The sequence below is a fragment of the Polyodon spathula genome, chromosome 10, assembly GCF_017654505.1.
Source record: "Polyodon spathula isolate WHYD16114869_AA chromosome 10, ASM1765450v1, whole genome shotgun sequence".
Lineage (NCBI taxonomy): Eukaryota > Metazoa > Chordata > Actinopteri > Acipenseriformes > Polyodontidae > Polyodon > Polyodon spathula.
The window spans coordinates 9607327-9633099 of NC_054543.1; the positions used below are offsets into that span (position 1 = coordinate 9607327).

Consider the following 25773-nt stretch of genomic DNA (forward strand, 5'->3'; position numbering starts at 1 on the left):
TTCATCCAATTTCAACCCATCTGAGGCCAGTATTCAGGAAAAAATGTACAGTATGCCAGTATAACTTATATGGAGAATGTTGAAAATGCCTTTTTCCAGTAGAGGGCACTGGTGATTATTATATGTTCCATTACAATCCTTGATTAATTTTCTTAATAAATGTGAAGATATATATAAACTATCTGCTATATTATCAGGTATACATCAGTCTAGACAAATTTATACTTTTAATAAAGGATTTATCTACTTTCATTTACCTCAGCTTCTTCTTTTTCTAATGCTTGCATGGTTTTTAAATCTGTGTCGGCAGGACATCCTTGTCCTTCACAACGATCATTAACTGTGAAGGAAAAAAAATAATCCTCAATGACACCAGTATTGAATACAACACCCATTCTATCACTGGTCTATGGTAGATATATCTCAACCTTTAATTACAACACAGCAGAAAGGTGTTAACTAAAAGGGTTATTCTATTTCTAAATACAACGATAAGCTTAATTAAGATATAGGAAAACCTATTAGCTGACAACGTGCACGCCGCACTCACCCAGCTGTTCTGTGCAAGTGGTTTGCATGGTTTGATTTTCACTTGTTGAACCTGCAAGTGTATTTCTGCAAACAGTGAGCTTCACAGTACCCTCAGCTTTCTGCAGTATTTCAACAACCTTGCTGTGACTTAGGCCAGACACAATATCATCATTTACCTGAAAGGCAAATATCTCAACTCTTTTAAACTGCAACAAGTTCTGTATTAAATTGCACATTTCAAAGGTCAATTATTTTTTATACTATATATTTCTGTACAGATTAACAAGCAATCGATGAGGCTGAGGCAACAGTTTAAGTCTGATCATTTAGAAAAATCTTTGAATATGCAAATCTATTCTTCACTAGAATTGACTAAAATCATACCCAACTTCAATGAGAATATTCAGGATTGATAAGGTAACTTAGTCTATGCAAAATGAATACTTACATTACAAAAGCTGGCTACAAAATGGTATGTTAAAATCTTAACAAGACAGAATATAATTATACAACAGAATCAAGTTCAGGCACCTGAGCAATAATACATAAGCTTCTTATACCTTGATCAGAATACTAAGGTACCAATAGTGTAGTCCTAACAGACATGTTGAGGCGGAAATAAGATCAATACTAGTTATAATTACAATTTGCATTTATACATTGTTTTAACTGTACCTCTAATACAATGTCTCCAACTTTTAATCTTCCATCGAGATCTGACACACTGCCTGGACTGATTGCCTTCACTGTAAGCACACTTCCATTGTTGCCTCCCACTAAAGCAAATCCAAAGCCTCCTCTTTCCGGCTTTTTGAATTCGATTTGGATTATATAGCTCTACATAGATAAAAAAGCGAGGGGTCACTTTACTGAACACAGGAATGCGAAACCAGGTCAGCAAAATGTTTTCAACATGATCAGGAACTGTTACTTATTTTACAAGCAACCACTGATTACCAAAATACTTTATGGACCAGCCAGGGCAAGTGCATCATGCTATAATTTCGTTATTTAAAGAGGTTACTGAACACTGATAAATAGGTGAGGGTTTATTTAACATGTCTAAAAATGAAGACAATACGTGCAATAAAATGCAGGAAGCAGGCATCATACAATTTCAAAGCTGTAAAAACTAACATTGGGGAACAGACAAATAGGGATGATACGCATTCTGTTTAAATTTATATACAGATGTCAAACAAATCGTAACCTTATGTTCAGAAGTGCTAGATAATCTTTGTCTAGAGTTAGAAGTATCTTCATCCAACTGTTTTGCTGTGGAAAGAAAAAACAAACATACTTAGAAATGTTCCAATTCAATTATTAACTTGGTGAAAGTCATTGTCTATGTAACTACAGAGGAAAAACATACATTTTAATTCACATGCCTTTAAGTACAACTTCCCTGAAATCCTTTTTGAATCAACCTCAAAGTTTTACCAATGACAATATGTTTAAAAAAAAAAAAAGTTTTGGAATACCCACTGCTATCAGTTATCTAATGCTATTGTAGCAGTGCTAACTCATGTTAAATAAAAACACAATAAACTATTTCAGAAATCAACTGCAAAGACACATTTTTTTTTTGAGAAGAAAAAAAAAAACAAACAAAACACACTAACATGAAACTATCCAGAATGTACTCATTCCTGCAACCAAGTTGTTTTTTGCTAGTTTTCTACTATAACATTTGCTTTATTCCTCTTCGATCATTTGCAATTGCCTTTATTCTTTAAAAAAAAAAAAAAAAAAAAAAAAAATTCCAACATGTTAATATTTTGTACTGCTATTTTTCATTTGAAACTTACAAAGGAGTCTTCTCTAGTGAGTCGTTCCAGAGATAACTGTCCATCCACAGTACTGTTCTTCCAGGTATAAACACTCCCCTTTTCTATCCTCCCAGCTAGCAGTTTCCCAGCAACATTTAAACTTACATGCACATGTGCTTAGATATGTTAGGTTAATAGACCATGTGAAAAAATGCACTTCAATATTCTAGTGGAGGCAGCCAGCTCATTAATCCCTTTATAAACTACCTTGGAATTTGACAAGCTCGATCTGTCAACAGATAAGTGATACTACAGAACAAAGACAATAAAAAGAAGGAACTAGAATCCTCACTGTCTTCACTTTGCTGTTTTTGTTTCAGAGGGCCCTGGTCTTCAGAATGAGGGAATAGTTTAATTTCCTTTTTCCAGTCAAATAATCCTAGTTTTCAGAAACAAAACACATGTTCAAATATATTATTTTCCAACAACAAACATGTAAATATATATATTTGTATAACACATTCAAATATATTGTGCTATAACAAGATGTATTGTATTTACACATCTATGCATTTTTTAAATTAAATAATTAAGAAATGCTTAACATTTGCATTAGTTGCACTGTACAGTACGTGAATATTTATTTCGTAAATAACTACTTTAAATCTTCAACATTTTAAGAATTATATATAATGCAGTGAGGATTTATTTCTATTTTATAAAGAGAGTAGCGAGAATGTATACCCTTTTGATTTCCACTTAATCATACAATGACAAATGCACATAAAAAAAATCAGAAGGTATTTTTAGAAATCTTTTAAAAAAAAAAGCGGAAAAAAACACAGTTTTCATATTCCAAAAATCTATTAGCATTAAAATAATGTTTATAATCCTATCATAACTGAGACTGTCTCAAAATACGTAAGCGATTCTGAGATTGTGTCTTGTGGTTAGCGATCACTGCCTACTGACAATGGTTGTGTAAACACACTGATTAAACAACTGTTTTTTTGTTTTTTTTGTATTTGTTATTTTTAATTGTATATGTTGCTATTGGAAAAGACTCAATCTTGTATGACTTCCTAAAAAATATACACATAATACAAAAGGGAATACCAGGAATTATGTTCACTGTATATATCTACACAGCAATACACTTAAACAGCATGATCATAGCTACAAAAATAAAACAGCCGGTCCTAATAGAAAATGACATGTTGCTCCAAATGTCGACTCAACCAATGAAGCATTCAGTGAAGCCTCAGTTTCCTTGGCAGGCATTAGAACAGCTTTTTGCCTCACTGATGTCACTTCTGACTAGAATAAAATCTTGAGTTTAATATTCTATCCATTTCAGCCGCATAGCCACCTCTTTTCAAAAAGCTAGACTGCCTTGAGTATCTGACAACCAGTACAGTAAATTAGCCCAAGGGAAGGTTAAATAGACAAGCTGACTCAATGTACTGTATGGATAAAATATATGTTTACCATTTTCATCACGGTAACTAACAGTAACTTTTTGTGTTGGGAAAGTGAAATGCATTTTGTTTATTTTAAATACTGTATAGTCTTCAACTCTAGTAAACTTATACTAACATACTAATAATTGTTGAATAAAGCTTGGACAGAAAGACATTAGATTTGCTATAATATTAAGTTGATATGTTTGGCTGTTCCATCTCTAGCAGAGTGTTTATAGGGTTTCACGCAGAACAGTACAGCAAGGCCCTGCCAATGTAACAGGCCGGATTGACATGAACCAGATCCCACTGCAAAGTGCATGCTTTTAACCTTATCTCATCTGCAGAGGTTAGAACTAGAACTAATAATATCTATAACTGCCCTGTCACAGTAAAGTATCAGAGTATGCAACAGTAAACAAAAACGGTATTACATTATTTAGCTTATGATAAAAACTAATTTATTGATAATAAAACCCCTCTCACTAATTACAAATAACGCTATCTCATTAAAGAACATACTATACAACTTGTCTCTTGAAGTGTTTTCAGAATTATGTAGATAAATACACAGCTGGTATGTAATGCAAATGTGTACATATATTTTTAGTTGTGTCAAAGTAGAAAACGTTATTGTCAAACAGTCCTTGACCAGTATCTTACCATTCCATTTTCCTTTTGGCACCACTGGATGATCATCTCTGAAAAAAAAAATGTAAATAAAATGATGTCATGTTTAATACTATAATCAATTTGGAACACTTGAGGCCCTTGACAACAGTGATTATGTTTAATAACACTACATTTAGACAGGCAATACATATGTGAGGCAGCTGTTGGGTACATAAATAACACGGCAAAAAGCACTTTGCTTAACGCACTTTGATATATATATATATATAAGTGATTATACAACAATAGAGCAAACACGTGTTCTTTGTTTGAAAAACTGTCAGTTTACCTTGTAGCCTTGATCTTCACTTTCCGTGTGGCTGACTCACAAGCGTTCACAGCGTCCTCTAAGCTCATACCCATTGTACATTTACCGCAGATGTACAGTATCTTGTCATTGGGCTGAAGACTGCCTTCTCCACTAGCGGGAGAGCTTGGAACGACCTCAAGAACGTAAATGCCTTGCCACTTGCTGCCAATTCCTCCAGTTAGCTTAATACCTGGAATAGCACATACTCAACGCAACCAATAAACACAAATACATCTAGATTTTTGAACAGTATTAAGGATAGCCTTGTCTACAGTTTCAGCTAGACAATCTGCTTCACCAATTTCACCCTTCTCAAACACATTGAGCTTCTAACACCTAAAGAATGGCTTTTCACTCAGAAATCTCTCTACCAAGGAGTGTTTCAAAGTAGACTTTAAAAAAGCAGTTAAAAATGCTCTTGACAGGAAAAAATAAATATTAAACTCCCTATACTGTAGAGGCGGATGTAATTTGTTTAGCATACTGTAAAATGTACTGTGTTGTTTTACTGTGGGAAAAAGATTTTAGATGTATTACTTCGTACCTAACTGTCCACTCGGGCTCCTCACAAGGACAATGTCTGGAATGTTTTCAGGACAGGGGGGTGCCCTAAGATTCTGGACAACTCGGCCAATAGTCACCATGAGTTTATCAGTTGTGCATCTCAGTACAGACATAGCATCTTCATGGGAAACATTGGATACATCCTGTCCATTCACCTATGACACAGACAAGTCTTTTGAACATATTGTACATAGTTAAGATTTAAGGTTAAAATAGCAAATTTAGCAAAAACATTTTCTTTAAATGTATTTATTCTCTTCAGAAAAGAAATAAGCTGTGTCAGCTATATTTTGAATACACCTCTGATACATTTTAATGTTGTACAAGCACAGCAAACAGCACACATTCGCTGATTAAAAGCAGTGCTTGGCTCAATGCTATGGTTCGGCTGCATTATAAAAAAATGCCCCTATTTCCCCATGACTATTTACCAAAATCAGTCTGTCCCCAGCTCTTAATCTCCCATCTGCCTTGGCTGGGTTATCCAGAATATCTCGAATGTAGTAACAGCCATCCAGTTTACTTCGAGTGATAGTAAATCCAAAACTGCCACTGTGAGATTTGGCTAATGTGACAGAAAGCTCAAATTCCTGGGAGAAACCCTGTAGAAAAGGAATGCGAATAGCATTTCATAATTACTGAAAATGTATATTTCACCGATTGTATAGCTTGTCACAGTAGTGGGTTCACGCTATCGTTCAGTCTAGTGAATACCCATTATTTGGAATACATTTTGAAACTATTTTAGGCACTTCAGTAGGAGTGCCTAAAATAGTACATGATCAGAAATGAAAAGCACCACTATGGCCAGTGTTATCATTCAAGACCAAGTACTCGATCACCCATAGGGAAAACCAATCTAAAAATTATCTCTTTGTCTATATTAGCAGACTGTGATGTGACAAAAAACACTTTGGAAAATTATAATTTACTACAAACTTGCCAAAGACGAGCAACTACCCCTTTGTTAATGCCAGCTGTGTCTGAGTGCAGTTGAAAGAAAATTAAACAGAATATTTTACTGCAGGGTGAAAGGGTGCCTAATGCTTCGTAAAATGAGGCATTTAAATGTGGCTTAATTAATATATGCAAGGTTACTTCACATTTTCGAGCTACACTATGGTGCTCTTACCCTTTTCTGCTTTTCCTCCTCCAAATCCTCCCACTCATCACTGCTGTTGAGTGGCTCTTCCACTTGAACCTGAGCCTGAGGAGACGGTGCTAGTGCTTGGGGCTGAGGGGTTGGGATCAGGGTTAAGGGGGTACCAGAACTACAGGAAAGTGGGGTAACAGATGTTGAGCTGATTGTCAAATATTCCTCATCCATCTCTTCTGTTGTGCTAATATAAAGATAAGCAAATTAATGATATATACTTTTAAATTAGCAATGAAATCACCAAAAAGCTGTATTTTCAATCTTTCCACACAAGCATATGCAGTGAATGGGCATTTGTCATGTCTATTTTCATTACAGGTTTTTGTTTTTTTTCCCTGGCAAGCTTAGTTGTTTTTTTACACTGTGACGCGTAACAAAAACTGTTTATTTTAAGTTCAGTTGAGGATATAAACACATAAATCATTACCTTTCACAGATTTGATTTAAATCACATTCTGAGTAGCAGTTCTGTCTTACATCTTCAGCTAGTGCAGTACATATTGGTGAAGTGTTTCCTTTCAATCGGTGAAAATGGCTACCGTGGTGTGGCGGAGTTGTGATGCAATGTGAAAAAGTGACATTTCCTTCATCTAACTCAGAGCCACTGTCGCAGTCTGAAACTGTAAAATCCTCCTGCTGTCTTGGTTCTTTGGAATGACCTGTTCTGTATTGAGTCCTCTCCTTGTTTTGCTGTTGTAGGGTGCATTTATATTCATGTATTGTGACATCGGTTTGTTGGAAGGCAGCTATTCTTGATTTGATCTCTTTAATGGGAGAAGGTGCTGGAGTCTACAAACCAAATAATAATAAATATATTAAATTCATTACATAAAATTGGAAAACAGAATACAATATTCCCTTCATAATAAAGCCTACATTGTCTTAGAAACATTGCTAGGCTACCTTTCAGGATACTTCTAGATATGATCAAAATTAGTTCCTAATTTTCTGTGTTTATCTACCATTTACTATCTTATAGCAGTTAATTAAAACAGGTCTAATTTTGATAACCCACCAGTATATCAGGCCCAAATTAGACAAAGGTGTATCTTTAACTTGCTTTAAAACTCATCAGATGGACTGAAGTTTAATGTCTTGCAAAATGCCTGTCCCCAAGTTGAGAAATCAGTATATTTTGAAACACACCTAATCCCAGCCAATAAAAAAAAAAACACATTCTTTAAAGGCCCTAACACACTAACTAACACATTCCACATGCTTCTGGCAAACACAATGCTGTATCTTACCATTGCATGAGTGTCTATTTCTGGAAGTGCACCACAAGCTGGTCTGCACAGAGACAGTCTCACTGCAGCCGGGGCACCCCGTAAAAGGTGAAGAACTTTCTGTATTAAGAGAACAAAAACCACTTATTAGGATACCTTTTAAAAAAGGATCAACAGCAGCAATTTTCTGTTTGGTTTTAGACTTGATTTTAAAGGCCTAATCGTTAGAAGGTTGGAATTTCCACTTGCAGTGCCAAACATGTGTAAAGCTGGGTGATTGTTTTCATATCTGTAACCTTGAAATCTGCAGATTACAGACATATTAAACAGTTGTAATACATGCAGGTCTTGATTGCAAATGTCCTTGTGTTGCTTTTACCTGATATGACAGCCCCTTTACTGATTCCCCATTGACAGCAAGAATGACATCCCCAACTTCAATCTTCCCACTTTCCTCTGCTGGTTGTCCTGGGAAAAGTCTTTTGATTCTGATAATGCCCTCTCCGTCCCCCGGAAGAGAGTCCATCTGCAGGAAACTGAAACCAATGCCACTAATGTTCTTTTTTAACGTTACTTCAAAAGTGTTATCTGTAAAAAAAAACAAAAAAAAAAACACAACATAACATAATGGTAATAATCTTAAGCCATATATAGCAGACAGCATTTTTTAATTTTTTTTTTTACAAAAAGAGTGGGTCCAATGGATATTGTACAGAACAATTTTATGACATTGTGTCTATATAGAATACATAAAATGTTATTTGTGACATGAACATAAATGTATATATCATGAAAGTAACTGTATTTGCAGAAACATAATTCTTTACTGGCAAATAATCAATTTTTATTGCTGCTTTTACAGTCACTTATCATTCACCTTTGTGACATCCGTCTATACCAGTATGTCTGCTCAGGAGTATTTACCTGTTGCAAGGAATAACATACTTGCATGCAACTATAACATAATACATTTTTCAGGGCATTAGAATAATGGTTCTACATTTGTAGTTTTCTGTAAATTCAGTGTCAGCGTCGCTGTTTGAAATGACAGTGCTACTAAAAGACTATTCCCTTTCTTATTATCATGTCTTACCATCTGCCACAAAGCTGTAGTCCTTGACATTGACTGACGAGGGTGTTGCCATAGAAACGGCAGCGTAGTTGTCTTTTCTCATCTGACTGACATGAAAGGCTGCAGGCGCTCTCTTGGTTCCTGGGCTGCGACACTCTGCGGCTGTGTGCTGTCCTCTCTGCAGAAGCAGCTGAACTACCTAACAAAACAATACATTACACATGTGGCTCATTGATTAGGGAGATGATATACACATTGATCAGGGAGATGATTTATATGTAGCATTCATAACAATATTTGTTTTTATTTGACAGAAGAATGTGAAATACCATTTCAAGTTTTTCAAATTAAATAAGCTATTGGTATAAGGTTTATTATGCATATTTAAACACATCAACAATATTTAAACAAGTCTGAGCAGAGTCATAATGGTAATTGCAGTCTGACCTTACATCTTACATCAATAAAACCTGCTGATGCCCTATGATGTATCACAACATACTTGCCCTGTGCAGACTTGTATTTAATCAGTGGCAGGTAATTATTACAAATAAACTAATAATAGTAAGAAAGGTTCAACATTAATGAGGAATGCGTTATCCAGCTCCCCTGAGCTATTCTTTAGTTGACAGTGTATGTGTTGTCATTTCTGTTAATTTTTATCTTGAAACATTCTGACATCTAAGACTGAGCATTCAATATTGATAACTGACCTCAGGCAAAATGTGCTGAACATTCCTGCTGTGCCTGGTTTTAGTCAGATATTTTTAGACTTACATTTATTGTAATGGTATAGCAGGCTTACAATAGTAGCTGGCAAATACTGTATATGCATTTTCACATTACCACTTCAGTAACAGTATTCTAGAGCCAGCGCTAGTAGTGCGCCAATTAAAATGGTACAGTATCACACTGAGACAAACCTAATTCAGAACGTACTGCAATTACCATTATGACTCTCACACAATGTCTTTGTTGAGTGAATTGTCTGTACATTATAATTCTAGTTTCAAAATACAGTGCCAAACAATCTATTGAGGATTCAAAAGTCTGCAGTCAAAGTATATAAAGGCCCAGCTTGTCAGAGCTTGTCACAGTGTACTGCATCATGCTTCTGTAAACAAACCTCTCCTGTTCTCTTCAGACACTCCACAGCTTCCTTGTGAGTTATACCCTGCAGGCTGACATCATCTACCTCCAACAGGCGATCACCTAGCACATAGGAAACAATCAGGCCAAGGCAGCTGTTTCTTCATTCACAAATGAAAAATCTACTATCGCAGCACGATCATCATTCTACTCAGGAGCAAGCATGGCAACAACAAGATGGGAGTACAGTCGTGATTCCAGTCCATCCATTTTCATGGCTTTGACTTGACCTAGTTTTAGTTTGTCAGCATATCTGTAGATCTTAGACTTTCAATGCCAGGTGCTGTTTGTGCTATAGGGAAGGTTATCAAATTTACAGGTACTACTTATTTAAAATGACATGTAAGAACACCTACCTACCTAATCCACGTCACCGTACAAACCCATTGGCTATTTTAAATACCTTTTCTGATTCGCCCATCTTGGTCAGCTGCTCCTTGGGGTACAATAGTCTTGATATAAATCCCGCCATGACGTACACTTGTGTTCACACCACCCTAAATACATTTAAAAAGCCTGTTACATACATGTCTAATGAGATACACACACATGCAAACACCTTGATACTGTCTGCGATGAAAACCAATTTGTTTGAAATGAGGACTACTGTATGTGCATTTGCTATTATTATGATCTTGACAGCTCACTACTTTAAGTTGTGCAATGGCTGTGTGGTCCAGTGGTTAAAGAACTGGGCTTGTAACCAGGAGGTAACTGGTTCAAATCCCAGCTCAGCCACTGACTCATTGTGTGATCCTGAGCAAGTCACTTAACCTCCTTGTGCTCTGTCTTTCAGGCGAGACGTTCTTGGAAGTGAATCTGCAGCTGATGAATAGTTCACAAACCCTAGTCTCGTATCTTGTAAAGCGCTTTGTGATGATGGTCCAGTATGAAAGGCGCTATATAAAGATTATTATTATTATTATACTGTATAGTACAAAGGGCAGACTCATCTGGGATAGCATTGTAATATAAGATAATTACCCAGAACAAACCATTAAACCAGAAGCAGAATAATTATAAGATACAATTTTCATATTTGATTTATTACTTACAGTGACACTGATGCCAAGGCTTCCATCAGATTTTCTTAGTTCCACACAGTACACTTCACTTAGCTTTACACTGTCTTTAAGCACATATTCTGCGCCATCCTATGACAATCATAAATCGAAACATATATTATCAAATTTACCTATGTTGCGGTGCTTATGTTTGCACAATAACGCTTATATGGAAAGACAGTGCACAAAATGAATCAGGTCTATTCTAAACATGGCGCATCTACAGGAATATAATATGGTAGCTTTTGTAATTGGATTTACTAAACCTGCATGAATTTTTTTTTCATTTAAAATATCATCGTATACAATACCAGGTTTAGAATATTTGGTTTTCTATTTAATGTAACAATAGAGCAATGACTAAAAGTAGAAGGATTAATGAGATGATATTGTAGAATATATTCTCTTTGAAGCAATATACTTTCTTTTTATATGTGGAATATAAAGAGGAAAGGTTAAAAATTCACTTTTTCATGACCCTACTAAAAACAGTATTTTAAAATGACTGGTACCTGGGTGTCCATGATCTGAACCATATCTACTTTTGTTCCAGAACAAGGTGTTATTGTCTCAAGTTCATTCTGGGATAAGCGGTTCTCTGTGGTTAATGTTGTTTGGGAGTCATACTTTCCTTCTATATTGCAGTGGTTGCCTTGCATCTTATGTTTCTTACTCCATTGTTCTTCTGTTAATTGATCTGAAATATACAGTAAGGTACTGGCTGTTTTGGCTGGCATTACAGACAATTGTTGATACATTTTTTATTTTTTCATGGTCTAGTAGGGGACAACAAAAACATCAACACGGTCAAATTAGCCTACTGAAGTCCACCACTCATCACTCAACAATATGAATATTATCAGTAGCAAAACCTGTTTATGCATGGCTGAGAGAGTAATATTCAAACCGTGCTGATGTTGTTGTTCTGACTGAAGACAATACACTGGAATGGACTTAAACCGGACCTACTTTTTGATTGAGAAATAATAAGTTCCACTTCCTCTGGAGAATTTTGCAGGATTCCAGCAGCTGTATTAAATGTGACTCCTTCCAAACTTGCTTTGTTTAAAGAAATCAGCCTACCACCTGAGGTAAATAAACAGCTGTAAGAGATCGCCAGTATACAATATTTGATTGCATTTGCACTATAATTTAATTTATAATGTTAAAAAGGGTAAAGGGAGACTTTTACTACAGGGACTGTTACCTGGTTTAATACGGCCATCTTTATCTGCAGGGCCACCAGGTATAATGGATGCAATAAAGATTCCAAGATCTAATTTTCCCGTTTGGTCTTCACCAACAATTATAAAGCCTAATCCAAATAAAAGTTAAGAATCTCAATAAACCAAAAGCAAATAAAAAAAAAAGATTGAAAATTACAGGGGGGGGGCACTCTATTAATTACAGGCTCATGCAGTGTTTCACTGTTTATAGCTTTGTTTAATTTGTTAACCAAAAAGTTAAAACATACAAAGACATGATATTAAGAACTGTTTAGTCATTTGCTGATTAATCTTCATCTACAATAAAACAAACTCTATATCCTGAGCGCTGTAGCTTTTGGTTATATGAGGTACTAAAGCCTCAATTTACTCACCGAGGCCAAGCTTTGGGTCCTTCTTCAGCGTTGCACAGATAATTTCTCTCTCTGGCAAAGCTGTCTTATTTTGTGAACCTAAAATACACATATAAACAGATGCAACTTAACAAGGGTTTGCTTTTCTGGTAAGGCAAGAACCCCAACAAGTCTTGAAGCAGACATCCATGCATAGCCCAGTGATATAGGCATAAACAAACACAAAAAAAGCAACTGAAAGTAGCATGCTTGAAAATAGAACAATTCACCAGTTTTAAGATGAAAACTCAAAATACAAGCAAAAAAGGTTCATTTAAAAATGAAATAACAAAATTACCTCACAAGAGGTGGAGGGCAGATCGATTCTGACTTGAAAAGTGAGTAAATGTCGCTCCATCAAGCAGATGTTGTAAGTGATAAGATGACAGAAGTGCATTTATATCGGTAATAAAGACTATAGGTCTCCTGGGGTTTAGTTTATCTGAGGTAGAAAATGAGCTTTGTCTATTATGGTGCACAGGTAGGAATTAAAAATCTGTTCTCACTCAAAAAAATAAATAAATACATTCTCTATCCTAATGGAATTTAACACAGCCGATAGAAACAGCAGACTCCTAGTGGTCCATTCATCCACTAGCTAGAAGAGAGTATTGCATTTATTTCCCTCTTGCTAAGCAGCTGTTGCCAATAGGCTGAATTATTTTTATAAATTCAATACATACCATTTAATATAGGTTGGCTTGAATGACTGGCTGCTCCATCAAAATGTCCTTCTTTTTTTTGCACTGAGGAGTAAGTTTCTAAGTGAGAAAGAACATCTGAAATGCTAAAAGACAGAAGTGTTGTGTCAAAACCAGACTACCATATGTTACATTTGTTTAATGGACACATAATTGTATTTTTTAATTTTCACCAAAGAGTATTTTACCAAACAACTGTTCCTTTCAGTCTGATGAACACAAGGCTTTATATAAATCATATAAACAGACTGCTGAAAAAAACACTGGGAATTGGGTTCCATTATGGTAATCAATATTATAAACCTACCTCCAAATCTGTGGTTCATCTCCAGACCCAGTCTCCATTTCAACACTAATATCATCACAAGACTTGCTCATCACATCACCTGGCGTTGGGTTCAGATGGGAGGGATTTAGCACACTTTCCGAGCAAGACAGCCTTTGAGCTAGTCCTTTGTGTCGAGCAGCATACCTTGATATGCTTTCTTCTAATGCAGGGTATTTATTTTCTTCTAGAAAGATTATTTAAAACAAAAGCTGTCAGCATTATGATTGGAATAGTGCATCATCTCAATGTAATTTTAAATCCTTACTGAATCCCTGTAAATCACAGGCCATTTTAAAACATTTCACAGGCTGCAGATACAACTCTGTGATCACAAGTCAATGTCAGCAATGTCAGCACAGTCAATTACACAAGCAGGTTTACAGTATCTGAAACAAAATATTCACTCTTTTCAAGTATAACCAGATAAATACAGAACTCAAAATTAAAGTTCATTTTGTTTACCACTCAAACAAACAAAAAAAGTACTTCTAGTTTACAAAATACAAAATAATGCTGCACTCACCTGTTGGAGGGTTTAGGGTGAGTTGTCGAGAGTGCATTTCATTTTGAAATTTGTGCTGGGCAGAACAAAGACTCAGAAGGTATTTGGAAATCTTTGAGCTCTCTGTGAGAAAAACGTGTTTTTTCCCACTTGAACTGCTCTCCACAGTAAATTTCCTCTTCTGTTCGAGAAAAAAGAAAGCATTTCCTACACTTTATTATTATATATATATTTTTTTTTAAACACACATTTTAGCCCCCTATATTCAGGAGATACTATTCTTTCAAACCTCCCCATGCTGAAGAGACTAATGTAACTTTAATCAAAAGCACATTTACTGTAGATATATGTATTGATCATTTTTAAGTTCATACCCACAAAATTCACAGTATTAAATGAGTTACACTTACACTTGAAGAAATACTTTCAGTTTCCCGCCATTGGAATCTAAGGCTTGCAATCCTGGAATTATTTTTTGCTTCATAAACAATGATGCCTTTGGCACATATCCCGAGGACCGAGTGCCCTGGCACAGCTTTCTTTTCCCATGAAACACGATGAAAAAGCACCCCGTATTCTGGAAGCTGCTGCAAAACCTGGTGACACAAAAAGGTTTTTTTCTAGATTTCACAGGCTACTTTTTTTTTTTTTTTTTTTATATATACAAACATCTTTGAACTATTAACTGTGTTAAAATTTTGTGTTGTATCACATTTACCAAGTTTGAGGATCTTGAATAATATATAGATTGCTTTAAAAATGAAATGTATTACCTTCAGGTATTCATTTTCTGCCTCTTCAGTAGACAGTCTGATATAATTGGCATGTAATCTTGGAAGCTCCTCTTTTAAGCATACCAAGGCCATTTTTTCCATCACGCTTCCAGGAATGTAATGCTCCAGCTGAAAGTAATTCTTCCCATACACCTTAACATACAGTGATATATTTATCAGAAAAAATGATATGCCTTTAGTTAAATGATTATTGCTACTTATGAATTACTTTCCTAAAAAGCTACCTTAACTTGCAGCCACACTAAATCTGAATACGAACACTTAGCTTTACACTATATGTTTTTTTTTTTTGTCAGAAAGAAATGACCCGTCAAAGGTATTTAAATTTTCTATTAAATGTACTACAATCGTTTTTACAACTTTAAAGAGTTTCAGTAAGGAAATGAGTTAAGAGCAAGTATCAGTGAATCATTTCTTAAAAGCAGATTCGCTGAGTCTCCCACTTCCTGATAATACAATACCCTAACATTAGCAACTGTATAAAATACCTCCGGGAGATAGTCCCCATACTCTGCCTGTAGAGCGATAGCACCGAGCTGTAGAGCTGTCTCGTCACTACAGTACAATCTTTCTTCAAGGATATCCTTCCGCAGCTGTAGATAGTACTGGTGCCGAGTTAGTCCGTGTCTTTATAAAGAAATAAATAATACAGTACTACTATGTTATAACAGTTCACAGGTGTGCGCTACTGTAAGTCAACTAGAAACTTGCATCTACTCTTCCTTGGCCATGTAACTGGGATCATTGTTTTGTTCGTCTTTGACACTGTTAATTATGTAATTTGACGTGGACCATCTCAGAGGCAAAGCTCACAACCACAACCAAAAGGATTATATTAAATCAATGCAGGCTTTAGTATCAGCATATGTTTTCACTCACTGGATGAAACTGATGTTATCCACAAAAAACTTAATTCTAAGAAAGAGAGTAAAAGTACGGATGGGTGCTGCTTTCTTCCAGCCTTCGGGAGCAACTTTCGACAGCTTGGTCTCGTGGTCCACAAAGAAAAACTCATTGTCTGAAAGATAAATATAATAAAAAATACCAAGCATTTAGACCACACACACATGTGTCACTGGTGTGTGTGTGTGTGTGTATATATATATATATATATATATATATATATATATATATATATATTATATTATATATATATATATATATATAAATATGATTTTTAGGCTATAGTTGCGATATATGGATTTTGATCAAGGCTATATTTGCCTAGTTGGAATTATTTTCCTGTAACTCCTCCATCCACACATTGATTGACCTGGCTGTGCGGCATGGAGAATTGTCCTGCTGGAAAAACCAATCTTCAGAGTTGGGGAACATTGTCAGAGCAGAAGAAAGCAAGTTTTCTTCCAGGACAACCTTGTGCTTGGCTTGATTCATGCCAAAGCTGCCCGATTCCAGCCTTGCTGAAGCACCGATCCTCCACCACATTTCACAGTGGGTGCGAGACACTGTGGCTTGTAGGCCTCTCCAGGTCTCCATCTAACCATTAGACGACCAGGTGTTGGGCAAAGCTGAAAATTGGACTCATCTGGGGGTGCTTCAGCAAGGCTGGAATCGGGCAGATTTGTCTTTGTGAAGGACGCATGAATCAAGCCAAGTACAAGGTTGTCCTGGAAGAAAACTTGCTTCCTTCTGCTCTGACAATGTTCCCCAACTCTGAGGATTGGTTTTTCCAGCAGGACAATGCTCCATGCCACACAGCCAGGTCAATCAAGGTGTGGATGGAGGACCACCAGATCAAGACCCTGTCATGGCCAGCCCAATCTCCAGACCTGAACCCCACTGAATACCTCTGGAATGTGATCAAGAGGAAGATGGATGGTCACAAGCCGTCAAACAAAGCCCAGCTGCTTGAATTTTTGCGCCAGGAGTGGCATAAAGTCACCCAACATCAATGTGAAAGACTGGTGGAGAGCATGCCAAGACGCATGAAAGCTGTGCTTGAAAATCAGGGTTATTCCACCAAATATTGATTTCTGAACTCTTCCTAAGTTAAAACATTAGTATTGTGTTGTTTAAAAATGAATATGAACTTATTTTCTTTGCATTATTCGAGGTCTGACAACACTGCATCTTTTTTGTTATTTTGACCAGTTGTCATTTTCTGCAAATAAATGCTCTAAATGACAATATTTTTATTTGGAATTTGGGAGAAATGTTGTCAGTAGTTTATAGAATAAAACAAAAATGTTCATTTTACCCAAACACATACCTATAAATAGTAAAACCAGAGAAACTGATAATTTTGCAGTGTATATATATATATATATATATATATATATATATATATATATATTATATATATATATATATATGGGCTGTGTAATACACCAGTGTAATACATTCTTTTGCTGTTTTTTTATTAGATGTCAGTTTTTGAATATTTTCAAAGATATAAGTTAAAGTAGTGTGTATGTTAGAGTGTTAATTGTAATAAAGATACACAATTAGGTATAGCTAAATAATAACAATAATAATAAAAATATCCTATAGGTTGATGCCCCATCTCCTCAGATCCTAATTTAATGCTCCAATGGAATTACCTTTTTTGAATGCATTTGGGAGAAGGTCAAGCCAATTAGAAATGTCATATTCCTATTTTTTGAGAATCTTTTGAATGGGGGCTTTAAACAACCACATTCATTTATAATTATTCTTGATTTTTCTACTAAACAGTTAATGAAACTTACTTACCCTCAATGAAAGCAAGACCAAAGTAGAAGTGTTCCACTAGATTTGCATGAGCCACAACTAAGTCAAAGACATCTCTAGCTTTAGACTTGATATCACACTTCAATTCAATACACTGTCCGTTTGGCATAATTACACTGAGATCCCTTTGAGAGGAACCAGATTTGCCTTTCTTTGTCTGAAAGTTACAAAAAAAAGCAATCTTGTTACAGGAATACAGATTTGTTACAAAGTCAAAGTGGAATATCAAAATGTTTTAAAATAACCAAAGGAGAGAATATACTGAATAACTCATTTTAACAAACAATTTCAAAACATAAGAACAATGTTCAAGAGAAAATGTGTTATTGGTAGAAAATAAATTACACAGGCAAATTGAAAACAGGATTCCATCTTTATTTTATTATTTTTTATTATTATTATTTTTTTTTTTTTTACCACAATTGATCCAGACAGTTGCAAGCTTGTTTGTGGTTCTCCAGGCTTTCGGAGGAACTCAGGCCCTAAATGCTTTAAAGAAATAAAAGGTATTAGGCTATAAATATATACCGTTTGAATAGTGTGGTTCAGTGCTCTGCCCTTTTTTATACATTCATTAATCATTCCAAATTACTGTATAAAGTACACACTGGGACAGCCATACTAAGCTTTTGTTTGTTGTAATGTTAAAATTTGATTAAAATCATGAAAACAACATTCTGAGTTGTATATTGTCAGTTTTTTTTTTTAAAGCAATTTAACCTTGTACAGTAAATCTGTCCTTTTGAGATTATTCATATGGCACTCCATTAGTCGTATTGCCCAACACAGTACAAGCACATCAGACTTCAACATAATTTTCAAAACAAATTCTGGGTTGCCAGAGGAGTTTGGATAATCCTGTGTCTGCTGTACATTATTCTGATCTGTGTAACATTCAACACAAGTTCCTAAGTGACTACCTTTGCTTTTCTTTTAGCACAATAATCTGTGGTTCCTGGGGACCCAACTTCATTGTGATGAGGAACATCCAAGAGGGAATTTCTACTCATCCAACCACAACTGTTTGCACTCTGCTGGATCCCCATCGTGACCCTGTTTACAAAATGCATCTAATTATTGAAGTTGCAGTTCAGTAAATCAATACTACCCTGTAAAAGGAGGTCATTCCTATTGAAAAGTGTCCTCCTCTAGGAGGTGCTTTTTTATAACGTTTGTTTTCAGAGTCAGTGTCATTATTAAACCTTCTTCATAGTGTTGTACGTATATTCTTTTTTCATGAAAAAAGTGTTTTGGTATTCTGTTGTTTTCTCATATAGAAAAGTCCTGCCTCCTGCAGAGAGGTTTAATCATTCCTTTCATAGATTGTCGAATGAAAATATTTAAACCGATGCGCAACTGGGAAGTGAGGCCAACTTGTTGTGTGACATCAAAGTTTACTTGCACACCTCAACTGAGTTAACCTGCTATTTAAATACCTGCCACATCTTTCCATCAATTTTGGAAATAAACCTGTTCAGATTATTTATTATGTTTTCTAGGTACGTAAAGTCAATTAAATATTCTAAGTAACAAAGCTGCTTATACTGTAATACCAGCACAGAAGGCTATTTCAGGTGAACACAGAAGAATGCATTAAGGTCTAATACATCTCGTAGGTATTGTGTTCCATATAGACATGATAATGGCTCTTTATGTCTGCTGGTGTAGCACTGATTACCTTTCTTGCTACTAGTGAATAGAGACCTACTACATAGTAACCACGTACTGTACAGTATACAGAGTATTACATACAAAATCGTATTGGTTAGTTATTTTTTTCATACCTGTCTGGGCATGCGACAAACAAGCTGGCTGTTAATCTTTTACTGCCAGATGCCCAAGCAGAAGGCTGATGCGTATTTCCTGAAAAGCAATGACATCAATTGAATTACTTGGCTAATGTTAGCAACAGCTCAGCACTCCAATATATATGTTCACCTCTCTGCCTGTCCACAAAAAGATTTTACACCCTAAAGCAACCCCCCTCCCCAAATACACTCCCTGCAGCTCACATTATAAGTTATAGCTGGGCCTATTTATAAAAACCGAATGAAATTTCCAAAAAAAAAATGGTGCTGATATTACTAAAATATAAAAGTAAAAATGTCTGGTCTTACATTGAAATCCAGGCTTGCCATCTATTAACATTCTGTGATCAACACACCATACACATACATACATAAATAATGTGCCAAAAAAAGGAATATCTATTGTCATTTCTATGAAAATTTAAATGAAACCAAAGACACAGCAATAAAATGTACTGTACTCTATATACTTATTCATTAATACTTAAGACAGTGATATGCATACCAAAACATGCTGATATCAGCCCGATACTCTAAACCATGTCTGATTTTTTCAATTTAGTGTTATATATATAGATATTATATATAATATATATATATATATATCTATATATAATTATATAATATATAAATTGTTTGATTATAAAATGGAAATTCCTGTAAATGCCCACCTTGCTTTCGTTCTGTATCTGTAGACAAACTTTCTCCAAAAGCATGGCTTGTGTCACTGTACCCTGAATGAGATCTGTGACTGCCTGTAAATGCATTGCAAACAGCTAGACCAAATACTGAATGACGATCTTCAAAGTTAATGGGTATCCCGTGCAAAGGAAGTCCAAACTGAATATAGACTACTTTGAACAACTGCTAGACTATAGAACAAGGTTTGACATAAGTAGCTATCAACTGGCTTTAGCTTGTTCTCAATGTAGGTTAATCTAGGTTAATCCATAATCTTATTGTGGGAATAACTAGATATCCATTCTCCCTACGTACAATTCAGTTTAACAAATGGTGACATAATATAATTCTGGCATTGGTGATGAGAAAACTATGTTCAGTATCAATACAACCTCAAGCAGAGGTGCCCAGGTTGAATTGTGGATTTATGCTGAATTTAAACGGCTTTAGGGTAAAATTAATGTGAAGATGTTTTAAAATGTAGCATGAATCCATCAAAAGACTTCTGTATACTGTCATTGCCAAAACTGCACATCAATTAAAACAACAAAACAAAACAAAACAAAAAATCTGATTATGCCTCGCACATTGTAAACTACTGTACAACTTTTTAGTTGTAATATCTGTTTCCTTATAACAGAACAATATAATGCACTGTAATTAAATAATAAGTAGTTTTGGAGGGAGTAGGAGTATTGGAGAGCCTGCAATTTTTTTTTTCAGTTGTTTCCAAATTTAACACCTTTTTTTCTACCCAGTGTTACACAATTACTGATCAGGAGGACTGAAGATCAACAGCCGATCTCTGTTCTCACTGTCAAGCCAGTCGGCATCCACCAAAACTAAACAATAGATGTTCAAAGCTACAGAACCATGGAGGCAAAGCCTTCATTGAGCGACTGACCAGGAGGTGTTAAAAAGCTACCCCCTGTAATCCAGCCTGGAAAACCTTACTTTATAATCCTAAATGAGGAAAAATCCAAAAAGTCCAAATTTACCATGAAGTCTTTGCCTGATTATTTGAGTCTGATCACCCACAGCCACTGGATTTTCTGAAAAGGACACATGGTCTACCTACGTCAAGAGAAGATCAGAATGCTTTACACATATTCAATGCAAATATTTCACTAGTTTTTACAAACAATAAGATTAGTACCTTTACATATAAATATAAACTATGAAATTACAGAACAGTATAGAATATAGAATAATATTTAGCAGTAACTGCAAATATTCGAATGTAGGGCATTTTCTAGGATTCTCTCGGTTTTCATCCATACAACTTTTAAAACTATACTTAGGGTACATAAGGACCCTTTTATTTTACTGTGCTACACATTCCGATGTGTTGCTACAACTGTTTATGTAAGGTGTGTGTATTGTTTTAATTTTAATTTTTTTTTTTTTTTTTTAACATTTCGGCCACTTTTTTCAACTTTTACATTACATTCCCTGACTCAAGATGGCTTCCCATGTAGCCGCATGGACCTCTCAGAACTACATTTCCCATCATCCTCTTGCTCACTCAGTTACATATGTGAGCAGGAGGACGATCCAAAATGTTGTTCTGAGAGGTCCGTGCAGGTACATGGGAAGCCATCTTGAGGCAGGGAATGCAATTTAAAATTTTTAAAAAATTGGTCAAAATGTAAAAAAACAATACACACATAATGTAAACAGTTATAGCAACACGTAACACCATAAAATAAAAAGGTCCTTATGTACCCTTTAATTGGTTCATGTGTCATGAAAATAATACTATACTTTAAAAAATAAATAAACGTATTCTGCATTTTTTAAATATATTCACTGAAAATGTAGTTATCGCTGCATGGTGTCTTATGGATCGAAAAATCCTGTGAAAATAACTGGGCTTGTTACATAAAATGACATACTGAGTTTTGAAGGACTTCTTCCACCAGTTGTTTGATAACCCTGCTAGGCTTGTGTAAAACAGATGTTTTATTATGTATTTCACAAACTTCTAAAATAGTTTGCAGAGTCAATCTCCTCGGGGCCATGTCTTCACACATGCTGAGCAAAAGGCAATTCAGTGGATCACTCAGTTTCATGGGCTGTAAGAGAAAAAAGAATTTGCTCTGTAGGAAGATGATATTAAAATTAGAACACGTACGTAAAACACAGGAAATTCAGCAGCAACCCCACAATCCATAGCATGGAAGCCACAGCTTGGGCGTACAACATGATACGGGCTAATTCTGCTGCCTCACTAAAAACACAACAGCTCAAAGTAGCTTACGGGGGAGGAGGAGTAAAGGGTGTTATGTAGCTGCCTACTGCATCAATAATTACTTGAAAAACGCTAACATGGCATTCACATACAGTATGAGGATTTACATTACATTTAAAGCTCTATCATAGTTTCTGACACATCCCGTTACTATCCAGACGGTTCAGCTATTCAGTACCCAGGTATTCTTTTCCTATTCTCCCTGTCAGAATACTCAACTACACAAGCCAATAGTTTTTCAGGCTTTAACACACTCTGACACACTTAGAAGCATTCTTACACACGCACACACACACAAAACATCGTAACATTTGAAAGCAGACAAACATTTTGTCACAGAGGAGCAGGCCAAACCAAAAATTACATTTTATGTTTGTTTTTTTTGTTTTTTATGAAAGCCATAATGGCCATATTTTCAAAGCATTTACTCCTGTTTTTTGAAAGCGGTAAAATGCCTTCAATTTGACAAAAGTAAAACCAAACACACTAGGTTATAAAGGTGTTTTACCTGGTTTTGAGGAACTTGGTAGTCAACAGACCAATAAAGAGTCATTCCCAAGGAATAAACAAGCACCTGAAAAAAAAAAAAAAATAGCAAAGCGATCATTCATACAATATGAACAAGTTTCAATTAGTAAATTATACTGTCTCACAAATGAAGATTATTAATTATTAAAAATCGTTTTTCATTTGGAAAAAAAACAACACACACTATACGTTTGTACTTTTGTTCATCTACATTTTAGGAGTTTAATTCTGTCATATCTTGTAAATTGTTTATATTGCTTGAATGTACGCCTTGATTTAGTAAACATACTTTGTCACATGACAAATGTGAGCTAAGTCTGGTCAGCTCTCAGGTACACCTCATGTGACAAGCAACTACATTTACTTAAGCTATAAAATACATTTAACTGAGTTAAATTAGTATGTACATGTATGTACGTGGAGCTTGAAAATGTAACAATTTTAACAACAAATTAAGTTCCACTATGAAAGGAACATTGAACAGTTTCTGAAAGACAAATTGTTTAATGAAGAAAGAGGTTCGTGTTTTTTGTGTGAAAAAAAAAAAAAATCCATAGCACATTTTTTGAAAACGTTTCTATTGGTGTTGCTTATCAACACACACACAGAGCTAATGCTGAAAAGAAATCTAACGACAAAATCTGGAATCATTTACCATGGAAAATGTGCCAAAAACTGAAGAGTTTCCAGCTTAAAAGTCATTATGAATTTGGTTTGCTAGTTCCTTGAAATGCTGCTTCATAAACAAACACTCTCTTTCAGATAAGTGTTGCCTTTCTGTCACAATAACCTTTAGTGAGCTGAATGCAGAGGTTGCCAAGGCGAGGGAATGTTATGCCCGTCTGTCTGATCATAAGCTCTGTGTGCTGATAGGCAACATCAATGGAAATAAAAATGTAAGAACCAGGCTTAATCACAAAACATACTGGAGCAAAGTTATATTAAGTTGCACTAGCTTAACAAGCCTTAAATTCATGCAATAGTTGCATAATTCTTAGAATACGTGCAATTATATCACAGATTGTGTTTGTTAGGTATACAGTAGTGCTTGTGTTAGAAACGTCTTTAGACATTTTTAACGACACTTAGTGTTGAATAAGCAGTGTATCCTCTCTGTATGGTCCTGGAATTCAACCACCATCACTTCAGTGCTGATATTCTTGGAATCACAATTGTTTATATTGTGGTCCACGCTACAATTTCAATTTTTATGTAGTTGAGGCTTTGACTCCACAAAGTATGCTGTAATTTACCCAGGTGTGTTTAATAGACTGAAGTCCTCTCACTCAGGAGTCTTTTTGTTGCTGCAAGGGGACTTTATAGTTAATGGCATTAAAATACAGTTTACCCATTATGGATATTGTCTTGCTGCAAGTGACAACCTACCCATATACTGTAGTGAAGAGATTGAGAAGACTGGTCATTTGTCATTTAATTTGATTAAGTTTAAGTATTTCTTCATATGTACCATACATGCATTAACATGCTGTAACAGTTCACAACACATTTTCACTCATGGTAGATTATTTTGTACGCAGCTTCCGTTTATTTTGAAGTTTGGGAACCGTGACCAGGCACACTTGCCTCAAATGTTATGCCTGTTTTTTTGGAGGGTGTCAGTTTCAGGCAATAAGGTAAAAGGCTTATCTGTTATGGTATATGGCTCCAACATACTGTAGGTCTTTTATACTATAGCAAGTTGGCAATTATAACAACCACTTATGTTGAATTGATGTCTGAAGGCATGTCACACAAATATCCACAATATGTTAAAACTGTGACAGAGCTGTCATATTGCAACAGGGCATTATTATAGAGCATTAAAAGGATAAGTTGTGTGTGCTGGTAGGCAGGACGATATTGTAGTCGATCCTCTTGATAAGGCTGAGTGTGCCAATGATGACAACAATGCTCTTGTGGGATCCAGAGGCTCAACATTATTACAAATGACCACTAAAAGAGGATTCCTTGGCCCTGATGTGTATGACACTAATGTCTCCCTATGCGAAATCAACTACTGCCACGTGCCCCTTGGTCCCCTGGCCCACAAATCTCATTCGTCTCTGTGCTTCTGATCTTGCTCTTTCCATTATGCACACTCTCAACCTGTCCCTGGATTCAGGCCTGGTTCCTGCTGCCCTCAAGACTGCTCGACTAACTCCAGTGCTCAAAAAAAAAACCCTTGACCTGGCTGTCTTATCTAACTTCCGTCCCATATCCAGTCTTCCTTTTCTCTCCAAAACTCTCGAAAGGTCTGTAGCCAGCCAGCTGATCTCACAGATAACAATCTGCTTGAATCTCTGCAGTCCGGCTTCCCGCCGCATCACAGTACTGAAACTGCTCTGCTCCGAATTGTAAATGATATTCTGCTTAATGCTGATGCTGCTGCTCCCTCTGTCCTAGTCCTCCTTAATCTAACTGCTGCTTTTGATACCACAGATCATAGCATTCTTCTTGACCGCCTTCAGAAGTATGCTGGGATCTCTGGAACCTGTCTCTAATGGCTGTCTTCTTACCTATCTGGACCTCTTACCTATGTGGTAGCGCAAACCCGGTCACCTGCGGTGTCCTTACTTGGGCTTATTCTCTTCAATATCTACATGCTTCCCTTGGGTCACCTCATCCATCAACACAGCCTCATGTTTCACTTCTATGCAGATGACACCCAGCTTGAACTAAAACTTGACCCTGGATGTCCCTCTGCCATGGTCCGGCTCTCAGCTTCCATCCGAGACATTGAGGCCTGGATGTCTGCCAATTTTCTTCAACTCAACACTAACAAATCTGTACTACTTCTAGTAGGATCGAAAACTCAATCTCAATATTGCTGCCTTGAACCTCAGAAACTGTCTGCTGCTG

The 25773-nt window shown here is 35.8% G+C and overlaps 1 protein-coding gene across 3 annotated transcripts in view; it reads right to left on the reverse strand.

Annotated features, from left to right (window-relative positions):
* The window catches only part of ptpn20 (protein tyrosine phosphatase non-receptor type 20), a 39136-nt gene that overhangs the window by 7137 nt on the left and 6226 nt on the right, over nucleotides 1-25773 (reverse strand). The window contains exons 4-39 of one of the 3 annotated variants that reach the window (XM_041260383.1): nucleotides 22895-22960; nucleotides 22031-22210; nucleotides 21134-21209; nucleotides 20126-20209; nucleotides 19431-19509; nucleotides 18567-18699; nucleotides 18064-18135; nucleotides 17629-17803; nucleotides 15796-15934; nucleotides 15405-15543; nucleotides 14896-15048; nucleotides 14533-14718; nucleotides 14144-14303; nucleotides 13600-13804; nucleotides 13275-13378; nucleotides 12574-12651; nucleotides 12181-12288; nucleotides 11943-12059; nucleotides 11486-11670; nucleotides 10965-11063; nucleotides 10313-10406; nucleotides 9887-9972; nucleotides 8782-8959; nucleotides 8068-8276; nucleotides 7710-7808; nucleotides 6890-7251; nucleotides 6439-6646; nucleotides 5738-5908; nucleotides 5287-5461; nucleotides 4722-4932; nucleotides 4424-4461; nucleotides 2653-2739; nucleotides 1742-1806; nucleotides 1207-1368; nucleotides 551-707; nucleotides 258-340 (exon numbers count right to left, since the gene is read on the reverse strand). In XM_041260383.1, coding sequence (XP_041116317.1) covers nucleotides 258-340; nucleotides 551-707; nucleotides 1207-1368; nucleotides 1742-1806; nucleotides 2653-2739; nucleotides 4424-4461; nucleotides 4722-4932; nucleotides 5287-5461; nucleotides 5738-5908; nucleotides 6439-6646; nucleotides 6890-7251; nucleotides 7710-7808; nucleotides 8068-8276; nucleotides 8782-8959; nucleotides 9887-9972; nucleotides 10313-10406; nucleotides 10965-11063; nucleotides 11486-11670; nucleotides 11943-12059; nucleotides 12181-12288; nucleotides 12574-12651; nucleotides 13275-13378; nucleotides 13600-13804; nucleotides 14144-14303; nucleotides 14533-14718; nucleotides 14896-15048; nucleotides 15405-15543; nucleotides 15796-15934; nucleotides 17629-17803; nucleotides 18064-18135; nucleotides 18567-18699; nucleotides 19431-19509; nucleotides 20126-20209; nucleotides 21134-21209; nucleotides 22031-22210; nucleotides 22895-22960 — 4923 coding nt within the window. Of the gene's footprint in view, nucleotides 1-257; nucleotides 341-550; nucleotides 708-1206; nucleotides 1369-1741; nucleotides 1807-2652; nucleotides 2740-4423; nucleotides 4462-4721; nucleotides 4933-5286; nucleotides 5462-5737; nucleotides 5909-6438; nucleotides 6647-6889; nucleotides 7252-7709; nucleotides 7809-8067; nucleotides 8277-8781; nucleotides 8960-9886; nucleotides 9973-10312; nucleotides 10407-10964; nucleotides 11064-11485; nucleotides 11671-11942; nucleotides 12060-12180; nucleotides 12289-12573; nucleotides 12652-13274; nucleotides 13379-13599; nucleotides 13805-14143; nucleotides 14304-14532; nucleotides 14719-14895; nucleotides 15049-15404; nucleotides 15544-15795; nucleotides 15935-17628; nucleotides 17804-18063; nucleotides 18136-18566; nucleotides 18700-19430; nucleotides 19510-20125; nucleotides 20210-21133; nucleotides 21210-22030; nucleotides 22211-22894; nucleotides 22961-25773 lie in introns of those variants that run through there. The other 2 variants (XM_041260380.1, XM_041260381.1) reach the window with 2 other exon arrangements.